At 38.0% G+C, this 20,015-nt stretch overlaps 2 protein-coding genes and 1 long non-coding RNA gene across 10 annotated transcripts; 2 read left to right on the top strand and 1 right to left on the bottom strand.

The window, feature by feature from the left end:
- The first annotated feature begins 3,749 nt into the window (after positions 1 to 3,749).
- Positions 3,750 to 6,561, top strand: LOC120010421 (protein transport protein Sec61 subunit gamma-like). 2 transcript variants are annotated; one of them, XM_038861219.1, is made up of 3 exons: positions 3,750 to 4,762; positions 4,884 to 4,987; positions 5,891 to 6,561. In XM_038861219.1, the coding sequence occupies exons 1-2, from the start codon at positions 4,669 to 4,671 to the stop codon at positions 4,985 to 4,987; spliced, it is 198 nt and encodes a 65-aa protein (XP_038717147.1). In that variant the 5' UTR covers positions 3,750 to 4,668; the 3' UTR covers positions 5,891 to 6,561. The 2 variants fall into 2 exon arrangements, with proteins under 2 accessions (XP_038717147.1, XP_038717146.1); XM_038861218.1 differs by having other exon boundaries at positions 3,753 to 4,762; positions 5,882 to 6,561.
- Positions 6,562 to 7,356: 795 nt separating this feature from the next.
- On the bottom strand, positions 7,357 to 14,535 carry LOC120010119. 6 transcript variants are annotated; one of them, XR_005470819.1, is made up of 6 exons: positions 14,007 to 14,535; positions 9,332 to 9,433; positions 9,009 to 9,190; positions 8,811 to 8,933; positions 8,609 to 8,702; positions 7,357 to 7,617 (listed from the first exon to the last, which is right to left on the bottom strand). It is a non-coding gene; the product is annotated as an uncharacterized LOC120010119 (long non-coding RNA). The 6 variants fall into 6 exon arrangements; XR_005470820.1 differs by lacking the exon at positions 7,357 to 7,617 and adding an exon at positions 7,658 to 7,676; XR_005470822.1 differs by lacking the exon at positions 7,357 to 7,617 and adding an exon at positions 13,689 to 13,771 and having other exon boundaries at positions 7,725 to 8,702.
- Positions 14,536 to 16,208: 1,673 nt separating this feature from the next.
- On the top strand, positions 16,209 to 19,063 carry LOC120010644 (rust resistance kinase Lr10-like). 2 transcript variants are annotated; one of them, XM_038861436.1, is made up of 4 exons: positions 16,209 to 17,077; positions 17,468 to 17,494; positions 17,605 to 17,631; positions 17,782 to 19,063. In XM_038861436.1, the coding sequence occupies exons 1-4, from the start codon at positions 16,255 to 16,257 to the stop codon at positions 18,936 to 18,938; spliced, it is 2,034 nt and encodes a 677-aa protein (XP_038717364.1). In that variant the 5' UTR covers positions 16,209 to 16,254; the 3' UTR covers positions 18,939 to 19,063. The 2 variants fall into 2 exon arrangements, with proteins under 2 accessions (XP_038717364.1, XP_038717363.1); XM_038861435.1 differs by having other exon boundaries at positions 17,605 to 19,063.
- The last annotated feature ends 952 nt before the right edge of the window (positions 19,064 to 20,015 follow it).

Below are 20,015 nucleotides of genomic sequence, written 5' to 3'. Positions count from 1 at the left end.
ATATATCTTATTAAGTTAATAGAACTCATGATTTTATAACATATCCATTATATCTTATTTTAACCACGTGGGACTTTAGTCAACAAGAAGAAGCAGCGGATCCCTACACTATTATTTGGACAGAAAGGAGAAACGGGGGGGGGGTCTATTTAGCTTGGGCTTCAAAACAAAACAAATCATTGAAAAGCTAGGCTTGTCTTGTCCACAGCTTCTACATATGTTATGACTTATGAGGATGAGAAAAAAATAATAATGTTGGATCAATAATTTGAATCCTAGTGGTCTAATATGGAGTATTATTTTCATTTTCTTATGTACTCTACAATTGACTAAGTTGGTTTGCACAAATGTTGAGGAGACCAACTTCTGTCGCTTTTTTATCAGGAATCGGACGGCCCATATTTAAAACGACATGTTTGGATGTTTTTGCAGGAGAGAATCCCATAAAGCCTGTATCAAGACAGACGTGACATTTGCCATCCTTTTTCTTTTTCGTCTTTTTTGCATGGGAACCCGGGAATTCCCCATGCTTTTCAACCTTTCTTTTATACCTTTACCTGTCACTATATTATATATATTATTGTGAATATTATTAGTTAATCTTGTTCTTCATTTTCCACATTATTTCTTTGATTTTTAATATTTTGACATTATAAAACAAATCCTCTTGAAGCATGCTCTTTGGGGTACTCATCAATGACACCGATCAGATTTGACATGTGACAATGCTTTGAGATACATGTCTCGATCTCTTATTGAATTTAGTAGTAAATTGAACATATATATATTTTTTTGTTGCTTACATAATAATTACTCTCTCTCTATATATAACCCCCTCATCAAAAGAAGCGTCTTTTCAATATTGACTTGATTTCTATGAAGAAATTAAAACATAGGCTATATATAAAAGGCTATGAAACGAGGGCTTGCCAGTTGCCACCCCTTTTTCTTTTTTCTTTTTTTTTTTCTTGTGAGAAACCCATATATGGCGTTTGAAAGAAAAGATTTAGCCTTGAACCATACATTTTTTTAAAAATTTTCTAACATTCATAACATCAAATCCTAAGTCATAGAATAACTATGGACTATGGTCTACACTCTACAGTCTATATATATATGTATGTATAAATTTATGTACTCATCATGAACTGATATGCTATAAATTTGTTACTTTTGTTTTTGTCCATTTCATGATTTTCAACTGACAATGATGGATGGAGGTTGGACACAGAATAATATGCATGAGAGCCCTCCCCTCTCTCCCCTCACATGGGTTGGACATCATTGGACCATTTGGCCCATCGGAGTTACATTCCCATTCCAAGTTTGGCCCAATCACATTCTCAATTCAAAATTAATATGAGACAACAATGTCGAACAGATTCAACAACTCTTTTTATCTTTTTCTCATGGGACTCACATGGATTGTGATATACAAGCTGTCTCCTAGCTAGCTACTCAGGAGTTGGGAGACCAACATTCATCAGTTCTTTCAGTAAATACAGAAATAGCTAGTCATGCGTTAACACCAAATCATCATTGAAAACTATCGAACAATCTTATATAAAGCAATCGGGTTTGATTGCAATAACATGATCCAACACTTCTCTGTTTTTTTCTTTTTTTTTTGAGATAACCTACCAAGCGTCAGCCCACTCCGAATATCAACCCACATAGTAAACTTAGGATGCAATAGTATGATCAAATATATGTTCGAGCTGTCGTAAATATAATCTCAAATGCAAAATTAAACTAGCGTGGGTGCGCTTCACCTTTACACACCAAGATCTACTCTGCCTCTCAGACCCCATTGAAGACACGCAATCACTACCAAATCATTCATCCAAAGGCATTGGTAGATGGGGCTGACGACCTCTCAACCGTACACGTGTCAAAAAAATTAGTGGTTTGAATCGTTTGATCACTAAACTGCCCTAGGAGGGAGTCGAGCACACCTGGGAGGGTCCGTAGCTTACGTCAATTGAACTGGCGGTTTCTGACGTGGCAGGGGTATTATACTTGCAGGTGACGTCACCGTATCATCAACCCCATGAATGCGATTGTCTTGACGTGATGAAGCATGCTATTGCTTGGGTGTTGTCTCGTACAGTCTTTGTTTTTGGTCATTTTTTGGTTCGAGTCCCAAGTTAGTTAATTATCTGGACTCTTTTGTTTTTACTGTTCCTCAGCGTGTATTTTAATTGGCTACTGTCTAATCTGGGATTAAAGCACCGTTTCTTTTGAATTGAATTAGATCAAAATATGTGTAATTGACAAGAAGCTGGTCAAATTCAGGAAGTGAGATTTACCGATAAGCTAGGATTTCTCAAGTCGGTTTTCTCTGCCCAATGCATATTGGAAATAGGAGATATTACTATTAACCATTTACCTCTTTGGGTAATGAAAAGACAGAGCTAACTAATAACAAAATTTAACTTTCACAGTAAATTTTCTTTCCATTACCTGTTTATATATACCTACCTCGTCATCATTATCATCATCAATGCCATGCACAAAGTAAGAAGTTGCATGAGAAAGGCAAAGATCTTTCAGGAACAGCAGCTGATATATGCTTCTTCTGATTGGCACTTCATATACTGTGTATGTGCGTGCAGTGGTGATGATGTATTGGTTTGGTTGCCTTGTAAAGCAAGGTGTCAGTGATGATATAGGTCTGAGTTAAAACGGAGAGAGATGGAAGAGACGCACACGTAAGATGATCTCATGACATGTACTCATGGAGAGATACACTCCACGTGCATTAATGGAATTCTCTTGTTGCTTCTTATGATCAATTGGTCATTCAAGAGTCCAAACCCTCGTTTGTCTAAAATGTTTTCAAGACAATCTTAGTCAACCACTTCAGCTTACCCAGGTTGTTCTTTTTTTGAGGTTTCAAGAAAAACAGATTTTTTTAATTAAGGAAAGAAGAAAGGTATCTTATTGGATTGGAAAGATGTCACTTCTTAAAAATCATCGTTAATCTCCCAAATTTGTTTTTCTTTTTAATTTTTTTATTTACTTTTTGGCTATCGATTGCCTCATCATTTTGCAGCTGTTCAGTCGAGTTTTACATCATCAGTCGTCTCATAACATCAAGTAGCTGATGACATGGCTTATGTGACAATTGTCATTCTTGCTGAGTAATTGGGCTTCATTGAGATTCGATCCCATTATATTTGGGTTGGAGCTTGGGCCTTCCGCATAGGCCTATCTAGCTTAGGTTCTTCCACAGAGGCCTATGGGCTTTGTATGTAGGCCCAATAGACACCACTCAATATCAACAGCTGCGTGTCATAGTGCAGGCTGATCCATCGGGCCTCCATGAATTTTAACTCTTAATTGGGTTGGGGCCTGAGACTTCCGCAGTTCTTGTTTCTACTGGCCCATTGTTCTACTTGGGATATGTTAGCCTGTTAGTGTTAGGTACATGTTGATTGTCATTCGACTCATTCTGGCTGCGTCATTGGGCCTCAATCGATTTGATCCCGTAATTGGATCGAAGGTTTTCGGTGGCCAATAAGCATAGACACCTTTTCTTCGCTGATAAAGAGCCCCAACATGGTAACATCGATCTGCCGATCTCCTCATGCCAATTAACCTACCTATGGCCTTGATTGGCACCCCATGGTCATCACACCTGGGTTGGAACGCAATCATACTTTGTTCAAATGTCGTGAGAGGGTTCTTTCCTGTTGTTTGTTTCCTCCTCGGTATGAACCAGGTCTCCTTATTCTCTACTATGATGTGATGTAGTGTGTATTTTGCTTTCAGCTTGTAAGCCATGATTTATTGTTTCGTATTGGAATATTGAGTTTGTTATGAGATTCTGATTTGCTCTTATGGCCTGAAACACCTATTGTCTTGTCTAAGTTACCTGTCAAAGTGAAACGCACGCCAAGTGTTTGTTTAAATGCTTCCCCTATTTGCATAATGGTGATGAAGCAGAAGAATAAACTCAGAATCGTGATCACGAATATTTCCAATAATTTAAAATGTTGGGAATGGGTGATTGATGATTCAGGCGCACACAAATTTGAACATTTATTATGGTACGAGTGTGTGAAATTGATTGGGATTTGGGGTCTTCTATTTTTTTTTCAAAAGAATCGTTGAGGCATGTTATTCCAATGCTTCTCCTCTCTCTCTCAGTCTCTCTCTGGATCCTTTCTTTGCAAACCGACTTGTCTAATTTGCACTAAATTTTTTTTAGTATTGTTATTGTGAACGATTTGCATCGAATGCTAACTTGAAAAACTTGTGGCGGGATTTGTTTTGGCCACCGACATAGAAGTGTATGTATAGCTTATCTGTGAATTGAGTGACTAGCCAAGTGCGCTCATCATGCGAGATCGTGCAAGTGCTAACAATATGTAGTAGTGTCACTGTCTAATGTGTAATACTAATAAGTGTGAAGGCAGATTTTCTCTCTCAATATTTGATTTATTTAGTTTAGGTATCATTTTTGTTAGTACTTTCCCAACCTTTCCCTCACTTCCTCTGAAACCCTAACATCTGGTTCATGAGAATTACCATGTCAAAATTTTTCAGATCTACGTTTTGTGCTTCCCATTCGTTTACTTGAGGCGTCTTTTATCATTTCAAAGCATCAATAGACTGACAAATTCCAAATAGGTTCAAGATCAGAAAAGAAAGAGAAGTGAGAGCATGGACGCCATAGATTCAGTGATCAATCCGCTCAAAGAGTTCGCCAAAGACAGCGTTCGCCTTGCGAAGAGGTGCCACGAGCCCAATTTCGAAGGCATAAGAGTAACTTTTCGATTTTTATTTCTTCCGATTGAACGGTTAGTGGTTGCTTCTAGTGTGCTGATCTGGTGTGGATTTTGAGCCTCAAGGTGCGTTTTTGTGTTCCGATGGTGTAGAAATCATGAAGCTGGCGTCTCGTGTTCGTGGTATGGGATTCGGCGGGTTCTTCGTGAAGCTGATCTTCATCCCGATCAACGACATCATTGTTGGATCTCGCTAGGTAGGCCTTAATCTTCTTGAACTATTTAATTGCTTGAATGATCTGTTGTGCTTTTCTTTTAGATTGTTGCTTTTCATTCGGTCACTGAAATTGCGTTTTACCAATCATTGGAATCCGAAATTCAGAGAATTCACACGTATATAAATATGATCGTGATAATACTATATTCCGATTTGCTCTTCGGAGCTCAACATCTTTTTTGTCGCAACCTCATCTACTGGTCACGTTGAGATGTCGGATGTCAAAGCGTCATTCTCTCGCATTTCATGTTGCATATTATGTATGTGCCAATTGCCAAATATTCCAACTGGTCACGATAACATCAATTTTCTTTCAATTTATCGCCAACAATTTTATTTTAGAGTAGTTAATGTCTTTAGTTACTTAATATTTATATCTGTAAACTATCTCTCTTAAATGATAATCTTTCTTTGCAAAATGATAGCATTAACGGTTTGATTCAATGTCATAACATATTTCTTAACCAATGGGTAGTACTACAAAGCTTTTGTTTCCAGACTTGAGTTTGTAAAAAGATAATTCACATTTAGCTAAAGTTTGTATGCTGCTAAAAAGAATTTGTTGTTTAGCATATTCAAGATCTTTTGTTGCTTTCGAGATCAATCATAGTTAGCCATTTGGTAACTGTCAATTATGGAAATGTTGTCGTTGTTCAGAATTTCTTATCAGATGTTGTCCTTAGGGTCAACTCAGCTCAGGTTTGGAGCAGGTCTTTCACTCTGGGAGCCCTTTTGTTTTATGAAATCTTTTCTTTATGCATTAGACAACTGAGTACGTTTCCAGAGGGGAATCCCATTTAAATGAGTTAATGTTATTGAATTGGATTCTCTAATTGTCATTTACATTAAACGATAATCTTTGTTCATGGTTTAGTGGATGCAGGTACTCATCTAACGATGAAGTTCAGGTTTGATGCCCACAGCAAGAAAAGATGGTGTAATTGTGAGTGTAATAGAAGGAGCTTACATGGAAAAGCTCTTTGATTTTTGGACCAGATCTCGTCGTCCGGTCATGTTGTGGGTGCTGTAGCTGGAAGAATGGCCTTGGACTATGCCGAATGGAATTGCTGGAAGGTTTTATCACTATCAGATTCTTTACCATGCGAATGGGGGAGCATTCATTGAAAAAAGGTGGAGATTTAAAGACTACACATGACAGTAAAGAAACTAAAACCAAGCCGGCGGCTGATGGTAGTTTACGGCCCTTGGCCTGGGCTAAACCTTCTTGGGCCCATGGCGTAGTTAAGAGTTGCGCCACATCGTAAACGAGTTCATTGTTCAACGCTTCAACCATGGCCAAAAAAGCTTGGCCTCTGGGGCGGATATATTGAGCCGGTTGGGAACGAAACACATTGGCCCAAGTGGACTTGAGGCCTAAAAAACTGACACGGCCGGCTATGTAACGGGCCCATTGATTATAGGCTTTTGTGGCTTATTATGCTGAGCCCGTGGGCCAAAAATACATTGGTCCATTTGACTTAACTTTAGGAAGCCGGCTATATTGTATCATTATAATTGGATCTCGGCCATCCATATTTTGGCCGTTTACGCTGAGGTCGTGGCGCAAAATACATCGGCCTAATTTGACTTAAGCAACGAAGGCCCAATAGAACTTAAAGCCCAAAAACAGGGCTAAGGCACAATTTGACTTAAGGCCCATGGACCCAAATATCATTGGGTAACTTAAGGCCCAGAACAGGCCCATGGTCCAGAATCATTGGCCCAATTTGACTTAAGGCCAGTGGGCCCAGAAACATTGGGCCCATTTAACTTAAGGTCCAAAATAGGCCGATGGGCCCAAGAATTGACCCAATTTCACTGAAAGCCCATGGGCCTACAAGACAGGCCCTACTTTACTTAAAGCCCATTGGTCCAATTTGTCTTTGGGCCCAAAACAAGGATAAGGTCCAATTAGATTTAGGGCCTTTGGGCCCAAAACACATTGGCCCAACTTGACTTGAGGCCCAAAAGAAAGGCCCAAATTAATTTGAGGCCCAATTCACATTGGCCCACTTTGATTAACTCCCGTGGGCCCAAAACACGTTGGCCCATTTTTACTGAGTGGGTACATATTGGACCAATTTAATATAAGGCTGTGGGCCCAAAACTTTTCAGCCCAAATTGACTCAACCATTTCCTCCAATTTTGGCAAAAGGCACAAAAAACTTGCCCAGGCCCGCGATTGCATCATATGCACATAGAACTAGCTATCGACCCATCCATATTAGGCCTTTTGGGCAATGCCATATGATTAAAATCAATGGTATTGGTTGAAACTTGAAAAGCCCATTCCATTTATTGTTTCGCGTACCAAATTGGGTACTACCATCACCAAGATGCGCCGAAATGAGAGGCAATGGGGCCTTCAGCTTGTTCTACAACCAATAAAAAAATGAGTCCTAAAGAGCAGCGTTGGACCGTTCTGATGAATATTGGATTTTTTGTACTTATTTTATGATCCGTCCATTCAATTCCATTAATGTGAAATCCGTCAAAGTTAAGTACGTACCCGTTCTGCATTTATATATATTTGTTATATTTGGTTCTTGATTTTGCAGAGATTATTTTGATAAAAAACGTGTACCATAATAAACTGGCCTGCTGTAGTACCTGCAGTCAAGGCAAACGAGTAGCTTTTTGTGTAATCTTATAATATCCTGAGAATCACACTAAAGAAGAAACAAAATGAAACGTCTTAAATAAACACGAGCCCAATGGAAATTTAAACCAGTAAACAATGATATAAAAAATGCAAACTCTTAGTAAAATTAATGATGCAAGCTGGCCTTTGCGAAATGTCGCTACAACCTACCAACCTTAAGTCATGATGGAAAAGGCATTTAGAAATTAAACAAAGGTTCAATTAGTGACGACAAGCTAATATAACTTCCATGTTCTAATTACTGAATGCAATTGTCTTCTCCTAAAATTCTCTCTCCGTATCATATTTCCTTATGTATTGATGATGCCCTAGCAATTTCTTTTTATTGTCTTTCTAAAAGCAAATGAAATTTTCTATAAAACCCCAAATCCCTGAAGTTGAATGTCATATCAAATTGTCCACGCATGAAAATAAAAATAAAAAACAGAAAGAAGAGAATGCATATACAGCATTTAAGGATGCAAACAGCCATATGCTGAAAACCAGCTTCAGAAGACACAAGGGTACATATGTTACGTCACTGGTACATAAGTAAACTTATGCATATGTCATGTGCATCATTGATCCAACACAGGCATGAAAAACTTAACACAGCAGTGGGTAGGTTTCTGGAAAATGGGTTGGGCCAGGGGGAGTGAGATTAGCAGTGTAATAGTCTGCCCTAGCACTAAAGCTTACTTCTCGGCTCAGTATAAGCTAGCAATTTCTCTCCACTTTCTCAACAAGAATGCATTGCTAGCTATATAATGCTATTTGTCGTAAATAGTGTTTGTTAGTTTTTCTGAGCTAGAGCTAGATACATCTACATAGTTTCAGGCTAGAAGAGTCCTGAAGAACTTGTGTGTGTCAAGACTGTTAGTAAAATAAATTGACTGATATCATATACTCATTGTAATTTGAGAGTTTCGGAACAGAATATCAAGCAGAGAAGGCACTTACTAAGAAATTTCTCTGTTAGAATAGCTAGCTCAAGATGACCCTAAGTCGATGAAGTTTTGCTTCCTGTGACCATCAATTTCCTTCTCAAAAGTGCCTTCAAAAGCAGCCATTAATGGATATTTACACACTGGAAAAAATTGAATGAAGAACAAACAATAAATAATATCACAAACAAAAGGATTGAAGCTTATATATACTTAACTAGTCAAGCAGGAACAGGTCAAAATTAAGGGTTGAAAATGCACAGTCTGAATCTTTAAAACCATAATTAATCTTTAAAATGAGATGTGGTGGTCTGTGCTTCTGACAACTCTGCATATGAAACCTGGAACAAAGAGAACACAGGAGATATCAGAAGAAGCATCTAGATAGGTAGTGCATCTGTATGGTGCTGAGATACCTTCATCGCTTCCTGAGTCGTCAGGTTAAGCCAACTTTTGGCATGGGTCATCGTGTGGTCGAATTCAACGAAAGGAGTCAACGGACTGAAAAATATGCTGAACATAGTTTATCTCATCAAAGCAGCCACATTTTAAAGTGGAGGAATATTAAAAATGTTTGAGAGATTATAATATCAAAGATCTGGAAAAAGAAAGAGAATTAATACAAATGCACTACAAGATACGACTGACACGAACTCTGCATATGAAAAGTGGAACAAAAAACAAAAAAGATATCAGAAACATCTGGATAGATATTGTATATGTAAGGTGCTGGTTATACCTTCATTGCTTCCTGAGTTTCACCCATGACTGCTCATATATCTTCTTATATTCTCTCTGTTTCATCCACCACTGGTCAGGCCTAGAATGCTTTTATCCGTATCTATATTTGACAAAGAATGAGCCCATTAGTTTAGGAACAGGTGAAGTGAGCCATCACATTTATTAATATTAAGTAACAAAGTAAAACTTTTCTGCTCTGCAATAAATTGATTAATTAGCTATCGTCCAAACATTATTTACCATTTAGCTTATTTTTTAGAAAAGGTCAAAGGCATCAAGGTGGTGCTGCCCAATCCCCATGTGAAAAAGAAAACAACATCACATAGATGCATAGGAAAGCGGGTGAAAACTGAAAACAAAGGAACCACTTTATCATTATTGGTTTTATGTTCAAAACAGCATTTAACTCCCAGCTTGAGCTTTTGCTTGCAAAAGTAAATATCGCCAAGGTATAATCTTAACTCTATGTCTCTATTGCAACTACCCAAATAAGAAATTAATATGAAGATGAAACACATGCATTCTCCAAAGTTGCTTTCACCATATGCTCAACCCAACACGTACACAAGCTTGGAATCATGGGATGCATCATGCACATTCATGAACCGAAACCCAATAAAAATTCCCATCTTGCATGATGCATAATTCATAAGCACTAGTAAAAACATCATTCTACTAGATCTTTAGTTCTTTACATATACTGTACAGAGTGGAATTTTGGAAACGGTCCCAAATGGGACCATGCTACCCAAAGGAGGCAGGGGATGTGCTAAGAAAGTTTTGATGTTACATATAGCCCAAATAAAGTTCCAGCTATCTTAGTGATAGCTAAGAGAGAGTTTATCAACTGGATGTAGAACTCAACATACCAAAATGTAAAAAAAATTCATGAATCGAAGGAGTAATAAACTGAGTGAAAAATGTGGAAGTCTAGGGACTTCAAGAGTTGAGCTTGAGCGGGTTTAAAAGAGTTCACTTATCTTTCCAACACTTCAACAGAGTATCAAGTTCAAGCATGCCAGCATCTTCGATCGACAGTCACCACTATTAGTGTTTTTTTTAAAGACATCAAAAATCTTGTGCTAGTGAAACTAAGCATCAGGAGGAATCTAAAAGAAGCATATTAAAATGACAAGGATCAAAGTACTTTTTGTTATGGTGGCAAAGAGCCAAACAAGGACTACCAAATAAAACTTTGCTTCTTCTGTTTGAGATACATTCTTTTGATCAAATTTTAAAGTTAAACCTCTGGTGATCATGCTCAGTAGTTTTCAAGACTCCGTGATGTAGGAAGCCCATTAATTTTATGTTTTTATAAGTTAGTCTATTATTGGGTTTATTTTAACTAAGTTTCTTTTAGTTTTCATAATAAGGGTATTGTCGGAATTTTCAGATATGTTGGAATTTCGAATTTAGTAATAGTTATTTGTTTTATGAGTCTTTTATTAGGTTATGTTCCTAAGTCAAGTCATAGTTATAATTGGAGTCATATTAGTTTACTTTTAGGAATCCAAGTTTTATTTGAAGGAAGTTTCTTATGTAATTAGGATTACTAGCAGTCTATATCTATAGATGCAAGTCAAGAATAAATGATAATGAGAGTTTTTTATACGAATTTGTTATAGGAGAGATTCCTTAGACACGCTCGGTGAGAGACTGAGAGGGGAAGGTGAGTTTATCCAACCCTACCTGAGAGATTCAGGGTCCTTTTTTGTTTGATTCAAAAATTCAAGAATTTTGTTCTAGTTTCAGACCTGGAAATTGTGAATTTCTGTCATCGGGTTCTTAATTTTTGGGCTTAATTTGGGGGTTAGGGTTTTGGTTGCTCAATTCTATACAAATTCTACATCGGTAGTTTCAAAAACTACATCAGTTGGTATCGGAGTCAGGTTCCGAGCAACCTACCATCTCTCTAATCGTTTATGCCAACAAGGAGTGATATAAACTACAGTCTTCAAATCGAGGAGATGACGAAATCTACCTCTGAGGGGGAGAACCAATCCTCCGAAATAACACTGGAGTCCCTCGCAACATCTATTAATTACCTGGTAAAGAAACTGAATAGCACTTCAGAGCGTGTAGACCACTTGTGGAGCAAATCTGTTAGTGAACCAAACAAATAAGCTAGCTTTGAGAAAGAGGGACCAGGCAGTAGCAAAAAGATTGCTGAAGGAATTCATCATCTGGAATTTCAGGACAAAGACAGTCATAACAGATTGCAAGAATCATCAAGGAGGCTTAACTTTGAGGCCTATAATGAACGTAGAGGAAATTTTTATGATGTAGCCAGCAAATATGTGAAGTTAGAGATACCTGATTTCTATGGTACTATTGATCCATATGCCTTCACAGAATGGCTAAAATCACTGGAAGATTTCTTCAAATTTACAAAATTTCCAGAGGATTAGATGGTGTTATTTGTCATTCTGAAACTTAAGGGTGAAGCTAGTGCATGGTGGCAGAGAGTGGAATCAGACTATAGGCGTGAGAAAGGGTTTAACATCACAAGATGGGAGTTGATGAAGAAACTATTACAGGAAAAGTATTCACCACCAAACTTTCACAGAAAAGTTTATAGAAAATATGCAGCCTTGAAGCACGAACCTATTTATGTAGCTGAGTATACACAACAATTCTACAATTTGAGATCTCAAGGACAAGCTACAGAGGAAAATTTTGCAGCTGTGACAGAAACTGAGTTCAGACAGCTTAGAGTAAATAAAAGTGATGCCAACACTGTACAATCAGCTATTTTTTCCAAACAAAAGATTGAACAAGTAGTAGTACACAAAAGTACTTTCCAACAGCAAGTGGGGTATCAGAAGCCTCGAATTGGGACTGGACAAAGACAGAATGTGGTAAATGTGAATTTTGTTGCAGCTGAAGTTAAATTTCAGGAAGTTAAGGTAGAAGGATGTGAGATTGTGGAAGCTAAAAGTGAAGAAGTAGCAGGTCGGCATGCTATGGGTGTCGAAGAAGCTCAAAATTTATATGCTACAAATGAATTTTATCAAGACAACAAGGTGGCAGAAGATCCAGATTTTGTTACAACAGAATTTTTGGAAAAAGACACTTCTGATAAGCTTCATGCTATCTCTAATGTACTTCAACAAGAATCGAATATCATTCTCAATGAGCCACCAGAAGATATTTGTATGCAAGAGGTGACCGAGGTAGCACACTCTAATTTTGAACAAGTTGAAGGTGAAAGATGTGAACTTGAGGCTGCAAACATAAAAGAAACAGAGAATTCCAGTCCAATCTTTTCTGATGCAGATCAACCTAAGATTGTCTTTCCTACACAAGTTCAAATCATTGAATTTGTTCTTCCAGAAAAGTTCAATGACATGGCCAGTGCAAGAGTTTTATTTTTCTCGTTCCTTACTCCAATCAAGGGTTCCAAGTGGAATCAATGCATGTTGGCAATTATGTTATTTCAGAAGACATTACTCTTGTTACTTCGATACTTCAGAATTCGAGGTCGAGTTCATTCCTATGGCTGGATTTGTGAAGATGGATTAATGGAACGAGCTAGCACCACATCATTTATTTCTCCATTTACTCGCCGGAGTCGAGTTCTTGAGGGAGAGAGGAAATGATGCAGGAAGCCCATTAATTTTATGTTTTTATAAGTTGGTCTATTATTGGGTTTATTTTAACTAAGTTTCTTTTAGTTTTCATAGTAAGGGTATTGTCGGAATTTCTAGATATGTTGGAATTTCGAATTTAGTAATAGTTATTTGTTTTATGAGTCTTTTATTAGATTATGTTCCTAAGTCAAGTCATAGTTATAATTGGAGTCATATTAGTTTACTTTTAGGAATCCAAGTTTTATTTGAAGGAAGTTTCTTACGTAATTAGGATTACTAGCAGTCTATATATATAGATGCAAGTCAAGAATAAATGATAATGAGAGTTTTTTATACGAATTTGTTATAGGAGAGATTCCTTAGACACGCTCGGTGAGAGGCTGAGACTGAGAGAGGAATGTGAGTTTATCCAACCCTACCTGAGAGATTCAGGGTCCTTTTTTGTTTGATTCAAAAATTCAAGAATTTTGTTCTAGTTTCAGACCTGGAAATTGTGAATTTCTGTCATCGGGTTCTTAATTTTTGGGCTTAATTTGGGGGTTAGGGTTTTGGTTGCTCAATTCTATACAAATTCTACATCGGTAGTTTCAAAAACTACATCACTCCGGAGCGCAAAATACACATCAAGACTATGTTCAAGAAGTTAAGCACCCTAGAGAAGGCAAATCCCGAATGTAAAGTACAAATCTGTCACAATTATCATTAGGAAAAGAAATTATAGAAATAGCAAGTATATCTAGCGATTGATAAGGTAAATACGTTTACATGAAATAGCATACGGTTGACAAAGATTCGAGTAACACGTAATCTTCAAGGGCTAGAATCGTCTGTTTGGCTGGCAGGAAACCCTGTCCCAAAGAAAAGTAACAAGGCATATAGCGCAGACTCAAAAATGTTTGGAATTCAACTACTTCTCATTCATGTTAGGATGCCGGCAAACTTTAATTTTCTCAGTCCTTTCCTCTCTTGAAATAGCAACCAAACAGAGAGTCATAAAAAACAACACGCAAAGTCACACAAGTTCTCAGTAGAATATACTCAACATTGCAACTGGTTGATATGTAATTATAGAGAGAAAAGTACCTTCAAACGTTTGAACATGAGAGAGGGAGGGAGGCCTCGTCCTTGAGGACCTCAACGTGTGACTGATCGATGAGATTTCATCCTCAGACCACGCCTTCGGAGGAGTAGAGGACGACGACAGCGACAGCGTCTCTTCTTCGTTTCTCACTTTTTGCGTTTTCTTCCTGTAGAAGATATAAATAAACGGACAATGTTAGGGTTTTGCGAGACGTCGATCTGATCGATGAGATTTCTCCTCAGATCGTCGCGCGACAGAGATTAGGGTTTTGCGAGACGTCGATCTCGTGGAAGGATCGCATGTGCGTTTCTCGTTGCAGCTATTTTCGTTTGCAAACATAGTGGATTTTTGTCAAGTACGACCGATGTCAATGAATCCTTCGGAGAACTCGACGCCATCGCAACGCCGATCCGCGAGAGCGTCTCTTCTTCGTTTCTCTCACACTATGTGATTTCTTGGGATAGACCCATTTACGGACTCTGGTACTTTTAATTTAACCTTTCGGTAGAGCCGTGGTTTTCCAATGTCAAGTCTCGCAGCTTGTTGGGTAGTTGGGTTATGTAAATGTTGATTGTCATTCTGGCTGAAACAATGGATTTGATCCCGTAATTGGGTTGGAGCTTGGGCCTTTCCCATAGGCCGACGGAAGCCAGGTTTTTGGTGGCCCAACAAGCATAGGCTCCTCTTCTCGCTGATAAAGAGCGACCTCCTCGTGCCAATTAACCTTTACCTACCTATGGGTGAAACATTACACCTGAGCTCGAACCGTGGACTTCAGCCTTAATGGATTTGCTTTTAATTGAGTTGGAGCTCTGGCCTTGAGGGATTTCCTCTTAATTGGGTCTAGCTTGTTCCTCTTCATATTGGCCCATTAAAGTAATACCAATCCTCGTATGGGCTTTCCCAAAGCCCATTATTAGAGGCCTTCTTGTCCCTCATTGTTCTACTTGGGCTCGGGACGGCTTTGTTGTCGTCGTCAACGATTGTGAGAAATTCTAGTTGTAAAGCAATTGTACAGGAGAGAGAATGCATCCAAGTAATTAAAAATAAAATGAACACAATTTTATTGAATTTTCATCAAGGTTCACTGTAATATCATGTGAAAGAAGTTCCTTTTGATTAATTCCTAAGACACAGGTGACAGTTGTATATAATTTTCACAGGACATGATGATGACGAATTCTGATCAGACAGACACCTAATTCAGATGAGTAATCGCTCAAATATAGAGTCCTGCTCCGCTCCCTCTGACTAATGTTGTCTGCGACAACTCTTGAATCCTCTCCGCCAGCTCCAGGATCTTCTGTTCCTCCTGGCACTCCAGGCTACAAAATTCACCAAACTCCCTGGAACAATATTCCATCAGCCGTGATATACAAAGCAATTCGCCACAAAATAATTGAGGAATTAACGCCCATATATGGAAGTTTCTAACTACATAACTATGATTGACTAACGTATGTGGTAACTGGTAACCACATAAAGAATATATATACATACATACATATATATTAGGGTTTAGGGTTTAAGAAACATACTGACAATATATAACTCATGCATAGATAATATAACTTGAGGACTAAAGAGCCAGAACGAGCCACCTCAAAGGTTGGGCATGCCTTTACCACTTTTAGCATCATATGTCCTCTCCAACACAAGATCCATTGGAGTGTCACAAAGAGCAGCTGCAAGGTGAATCCAAATAATATCAGTAATCAAGTAAAAGAATGAGGGCCGGACAAAAAAAAAATGTATAAGAATGAGGAGTAATGCTTGAAACCCTTAAAAAGTGACCTTTAAAAGATTGTGGAGTATTGGATGTGAAGTGGGTCATACATGTGTGTTTTTAATCATTAATTATTTTAATGCCACATAAATTTAGGGAACTTTTGAGGATCAAATTTTGAGAGTCTCTAGCATTGTCCAAGAATGAGTTAGATTCCCATTGTGAAACCCATAAATACTATGACACTATATAGTCAACAAAAAGGTGCTCATCAACGAATAAAGGCACGACACCATATTTAATAACTAATATGATATGCATTTACAGTTCTTGTTCTTTTGTGAAGACTCTGAGAAGAGACTAAAGTCGGTCAACGTATAGAAACTGACTTCTCTTGGATTCCAAGTCGACAAAACCCCACAGAAAGATAAGCATGGTGAGTCTGAATCCTCAGATCAATTATTATATGTGGCCGGGTTACATAAAGGAGGAGAATTGCATCATTTCTGTTCTATAACCTCCCAATGTTTCAGAACACCCTTCTCCTTGCAGCAGGGTTCGCTGTTTTTCTTGCAACCCTGTTCCATTCAAGTTGCAGCTTGAAAGTCCATAATTTACCTGACAACATGGATGTTGAAACCATACCTTACAATTGTACTCACCATTCTTCTTGTGGCAATATCAGCAACATCAAATACCCTTTTCGATTGAAGGGAGACCCACCAAACTGCGGTGACCCAAACTACGAACTCTCTTGCGAAAACAATCAAACTATACTCAGCTCCAATTCTGAACAATACGTGGTAAAGGCTATCAACTACAACAGCTACACAATCCGGATTGCCGATTTTGGAGTCCATGATGGGATTTGCTCCTCCAGACCGATCAATTCCTTCTCAGACTTCTACAAAAATGCTTGTGGGGGAGGAGTTGATTGCAGCTATCCGCTGTATCAGTTCCCCATAGTGTACGGTTTGGTTTATGTAAGCTGTGAAACTCCAATGAAATCTCGAAATTATGTGGACCTTTCTCCCTGTATCGTCGAAACCAAATCCACCAACAACAGAAGATACCATTATGTTCTGGTTGGTGATGTTTCTTATGCAGAGTTGAATGACTCATGTACAATTGATTTCATTACCGTCACATCATTTGATCGCAAGAGGAACTTTTCCTACATGGACATCCATGAGAAGCTTGTTTACGGTATCGAACTTCCGTGGATTGAAACTGGGTGTTCAGTTTGCAGAGGAGAAGGTTTTTGTTGTTTCGAGAACGATACCGTTATCCATAGCTGCAACGGCAACAAATACTGCACCAACCCATCATTTCATTGCGGCTTCCATTGTGAGTAAATTTTATGCTTCCCATGATTGTGATTCCATAACCCTTGTGCTTTACTGCTATGGCAAGATTATCAACTCCCCATGTAACTTCCTTTGTGAGTACCTATAAGCTTCTTAGTTCTTACTGATTAATTCATTTTCACCTACTTTTCTGCCATCATTTCTATATATGCTAATTAAATTGGTGATGATTACATGCAAAAATGGAAATCAAAATAGTTTATGTACAAATGATCCGATGAAATGTAGATGCCACAAAAAGCAAGAGTGAACAGTGAAAAAAGGTTTAATTTACGCATGATCCAATTTAATGTTTTCTTGCGTTGGATATCTGTTTCAGAATAATCAATGTTAACATGACTGACTTTTCTTGATTACATGGACTGCACAGGCGTGCTCTTTTGGGTTCTCAGACGAGGTGAGAATCTTTGACATTGTATCTGTAGATCACATTTTACTTTGGTATTAACTGTTTTGATGGATCATGCCATTCTGACTATCTTTTCTTCTTCTTCTTCTTTTTGTCAGCTTATTGGTTTGTGACCACAATGCGTGGTGAGTTTTCATTAAATTATGTTCAGAATTTACTCTTAGAATGTAGTTTTACCTTGGAGATTAGGTTGCAAACCTACAAGAACTTGGTATCTAAGGAATGGATTTTCTCATTCAACCAATTTAATTACTCTTCCTGGTTTTGTATTGCAGTACCATTAATTGGTATATCAGCTTTTCTTGTGGCAAGGCTATTATTTGGATTTATCTGTCTCTTCACAATTGTGTTTTGTAAATGGCGCAAGAGGCATTTATCAATGGATGATTCTCTTGAAAAGTTTCTACAAGCTCAAAATAATCTAATGCCAATAAGGTACTCTTACTCGGACATTAAGAAGATGAGCAGAGGTTTCCATGAAAAGTTGGGAGAAGGTGGTTATGGTTCTGTGCATAAAGGAAAACTTAGAAGCGGCCAGCTCGTAGCAATCAAAATGCTTGGAAAATCAAATGCTAATGGACAAGACTTTATCAATGAAGTGGCAACAATTGGGAGGATTCACCATTTCAATGTGGTGCGACTTGTTGGTTTCTGTGCAGAGGGACCAAAGCGTGCTCTTGTGTACGACTTCATGCCCAAAGGCTCTCTTGACAAATACATTTTCGCTCGAGAAGGATGTACCCCCTTAAGTTGGAACAAAATGTATGAGATTTCTCTTGGGGTGGCAAGAGGGATCGAATATCTTCATCGGGGTTGTAGTATGCAAATCCTACACTTTGATATTAAGCCTCACAATATCCTTCTTGATGACAAATTTGTTCCAAAGATATCTGATTTCGGACTAGCTAAATTATACCCAGCAGGCCATAGCATTGTGTCCATCACTGCTGCACGAGGAACACTAGGATACATAGCCCCAGAACTTATCTACAAAAGGATTGGAAGTGTTTCATACAAAGCTGACGTGTATAGTTTTGGGATGTTATTATTGGAAATGACAGGAAAAAGGAAGAAACTGAATGCAACAACAGATGATAACTCAAGCAACCTGTACTTTCCTTTGTGGGTTTATCGTGAAATCGTTGAGGAGAATGTCTCAGAAATGGAGGAGGAGGGAAATATTGCTAAGAAGATGATAATAGTTGGATTATGGTGCATACAAATGAGGCCTGCCAACCGTCCCTCGATGAGAAAAGTGATTGAAATGCTTGAAGCAGAAACAAAAAATCTGGAACTGCCTCCTAAACCCACTTTCAATATTGAAGAAGAAGTAGCAGCAGACAACGAAGAAGCTACAAACCAAGCGTCGTCATCGTCGTTTACATCAATTGGAATTTCAGAATCTGTCAGATTAGTTCCTAATACAAATTGAGTAATATATCTTTTGAAGTAGTTTGGTTTCTTTGAGCTGTATCTCTCTTTTTACTGTTTTTCATTTTGCCTGGTAATTGTATGAAAGGATGATCGTTTGTGGTTATAAAATTGCTACTTTAACCACCAGAGTAAAATGGCAACATTAGAAATAGTATCAGACTGACTAAAAGTCCAGCTTTTTATTACATTTTTTAAAATTAATACATTAGAAACAAGCAGCAGTACTCATAAGAAACTCTTGCGCAAATGTTCTGGTGTATTATTCGACTCCCAATTTAAGCTCTCTCTCTCTCTCTCAAGTAAATCCATATGCCCTTGCTTATTCTCGATCTATCGAATCAATTCAAATTAATATTTAGTTTGTCTGCACAGAAAACAAATACATGAGTTAGACAGAACATTATGCACGAAATAGTGAATGTAATGTCATATGAGTTTGTTCATACCAGCAATCTCCTTAGCACCACAATCGGCATCACACTTCATCTCACAGAAGGTGTTGCCACGGCCATCGTCAATGCATTCTTTCTCGCAGCTATTGAAGCAGTCCTTGAACTTTGAATCGCCCTCCGTAGCCTCAACCTGGCACAGCTGCATTGCTGCCACCACAACAATGCACATCAAAAACACTACAAAAAGCTTATTGCCTGCCATTTCTGTCCTCTTCTAGCTTTTGATTCCTCTTTTGGGTCTTTGGTTATTTGTTCTGTTTCAATGTTCCTCTCATCCACCTCTCTCTCTCACATTGTGAAATATGTTGGAGGGATTTATATATAAGGACACAGAAAGTTCATTCTTGGACCCTTATTTCTTGCCTCCTAAAAGAATGGTTAATTTTTGTGGATGTGAGTTTCTGAATGGAGGAGCTTAGTCAAATTCCTTCTCTAAAATCAAAGGAGAAATTGTCAAAATTTATCTTTTTATTTCCTTTCTCTATATATCTATATATTTAAATTGAATATCAAATAGATTAATATACCAAAACATTAGTAATATGCCAATGAACCATTATTGGGTTCTCTTTCAAATTGACATTCATTAATTTATTATCCTACTTTTGTGTCTTTTCAATGGC

The sequence above is a fragment of the Tripterygium wilfordii genome, chromosome 12 (genome assembly GCF_013401445.1).
Source record: "Tripterygium wilfordii isolate XIE 37 chromosome 12, ASM1340144v1, whole genome shotgun sequence".
In the NCBI taxonomy this organism is placed as follows: domain Eukaryota; kingdom Viridiplantae; phylum Streptophyta; class Magnoliopsida; order Celastrales; family Celastraceae; genus Tripterygium; species Tripterygium wilfordii.
Note: the sequence above shows the minus strand (reverse complement) of the source record. Positions and strands in the feature narration are given on the sequence as shown.

Coding starts and splice junctions, on each gene's coding strand:
- LOC120010421 (XM_038861219.1), top strand. CDS start 4,669: ATGGACGCCATAGATTCAGTGATCAATCCGCTCAAAGAGTTCGCCAAA. Junction 4,763..4,883: donor CCACGAGCCCAATTTCGAAG/GCATAAGAGTAA, acceptor CCGATGGTGTAG/AAATCATGAAGCTGGCGTCT.
- LOC120010644 (XM_038861435.1), top strand. CDS start 16,255: ATGTTTCAGAACACCCTTCTCCTTGCAGCAGGGTTCGCTGTTTTTCTT. Junction 17,078..17,467: donor ATTTCATTGCGGCTTCCATT/GTGAGTAAATTT, acceptor TGGACTGCACAG/GCGTGCTCTTTTGGGTTCTC. Junction 17,495..17,604: donor CTTTTGGGTTCTCAGACGAG/GTGAGAATCTTT, acceptor TCTTTTTGTCAG/CTTATTGGTTTGTGACCACA.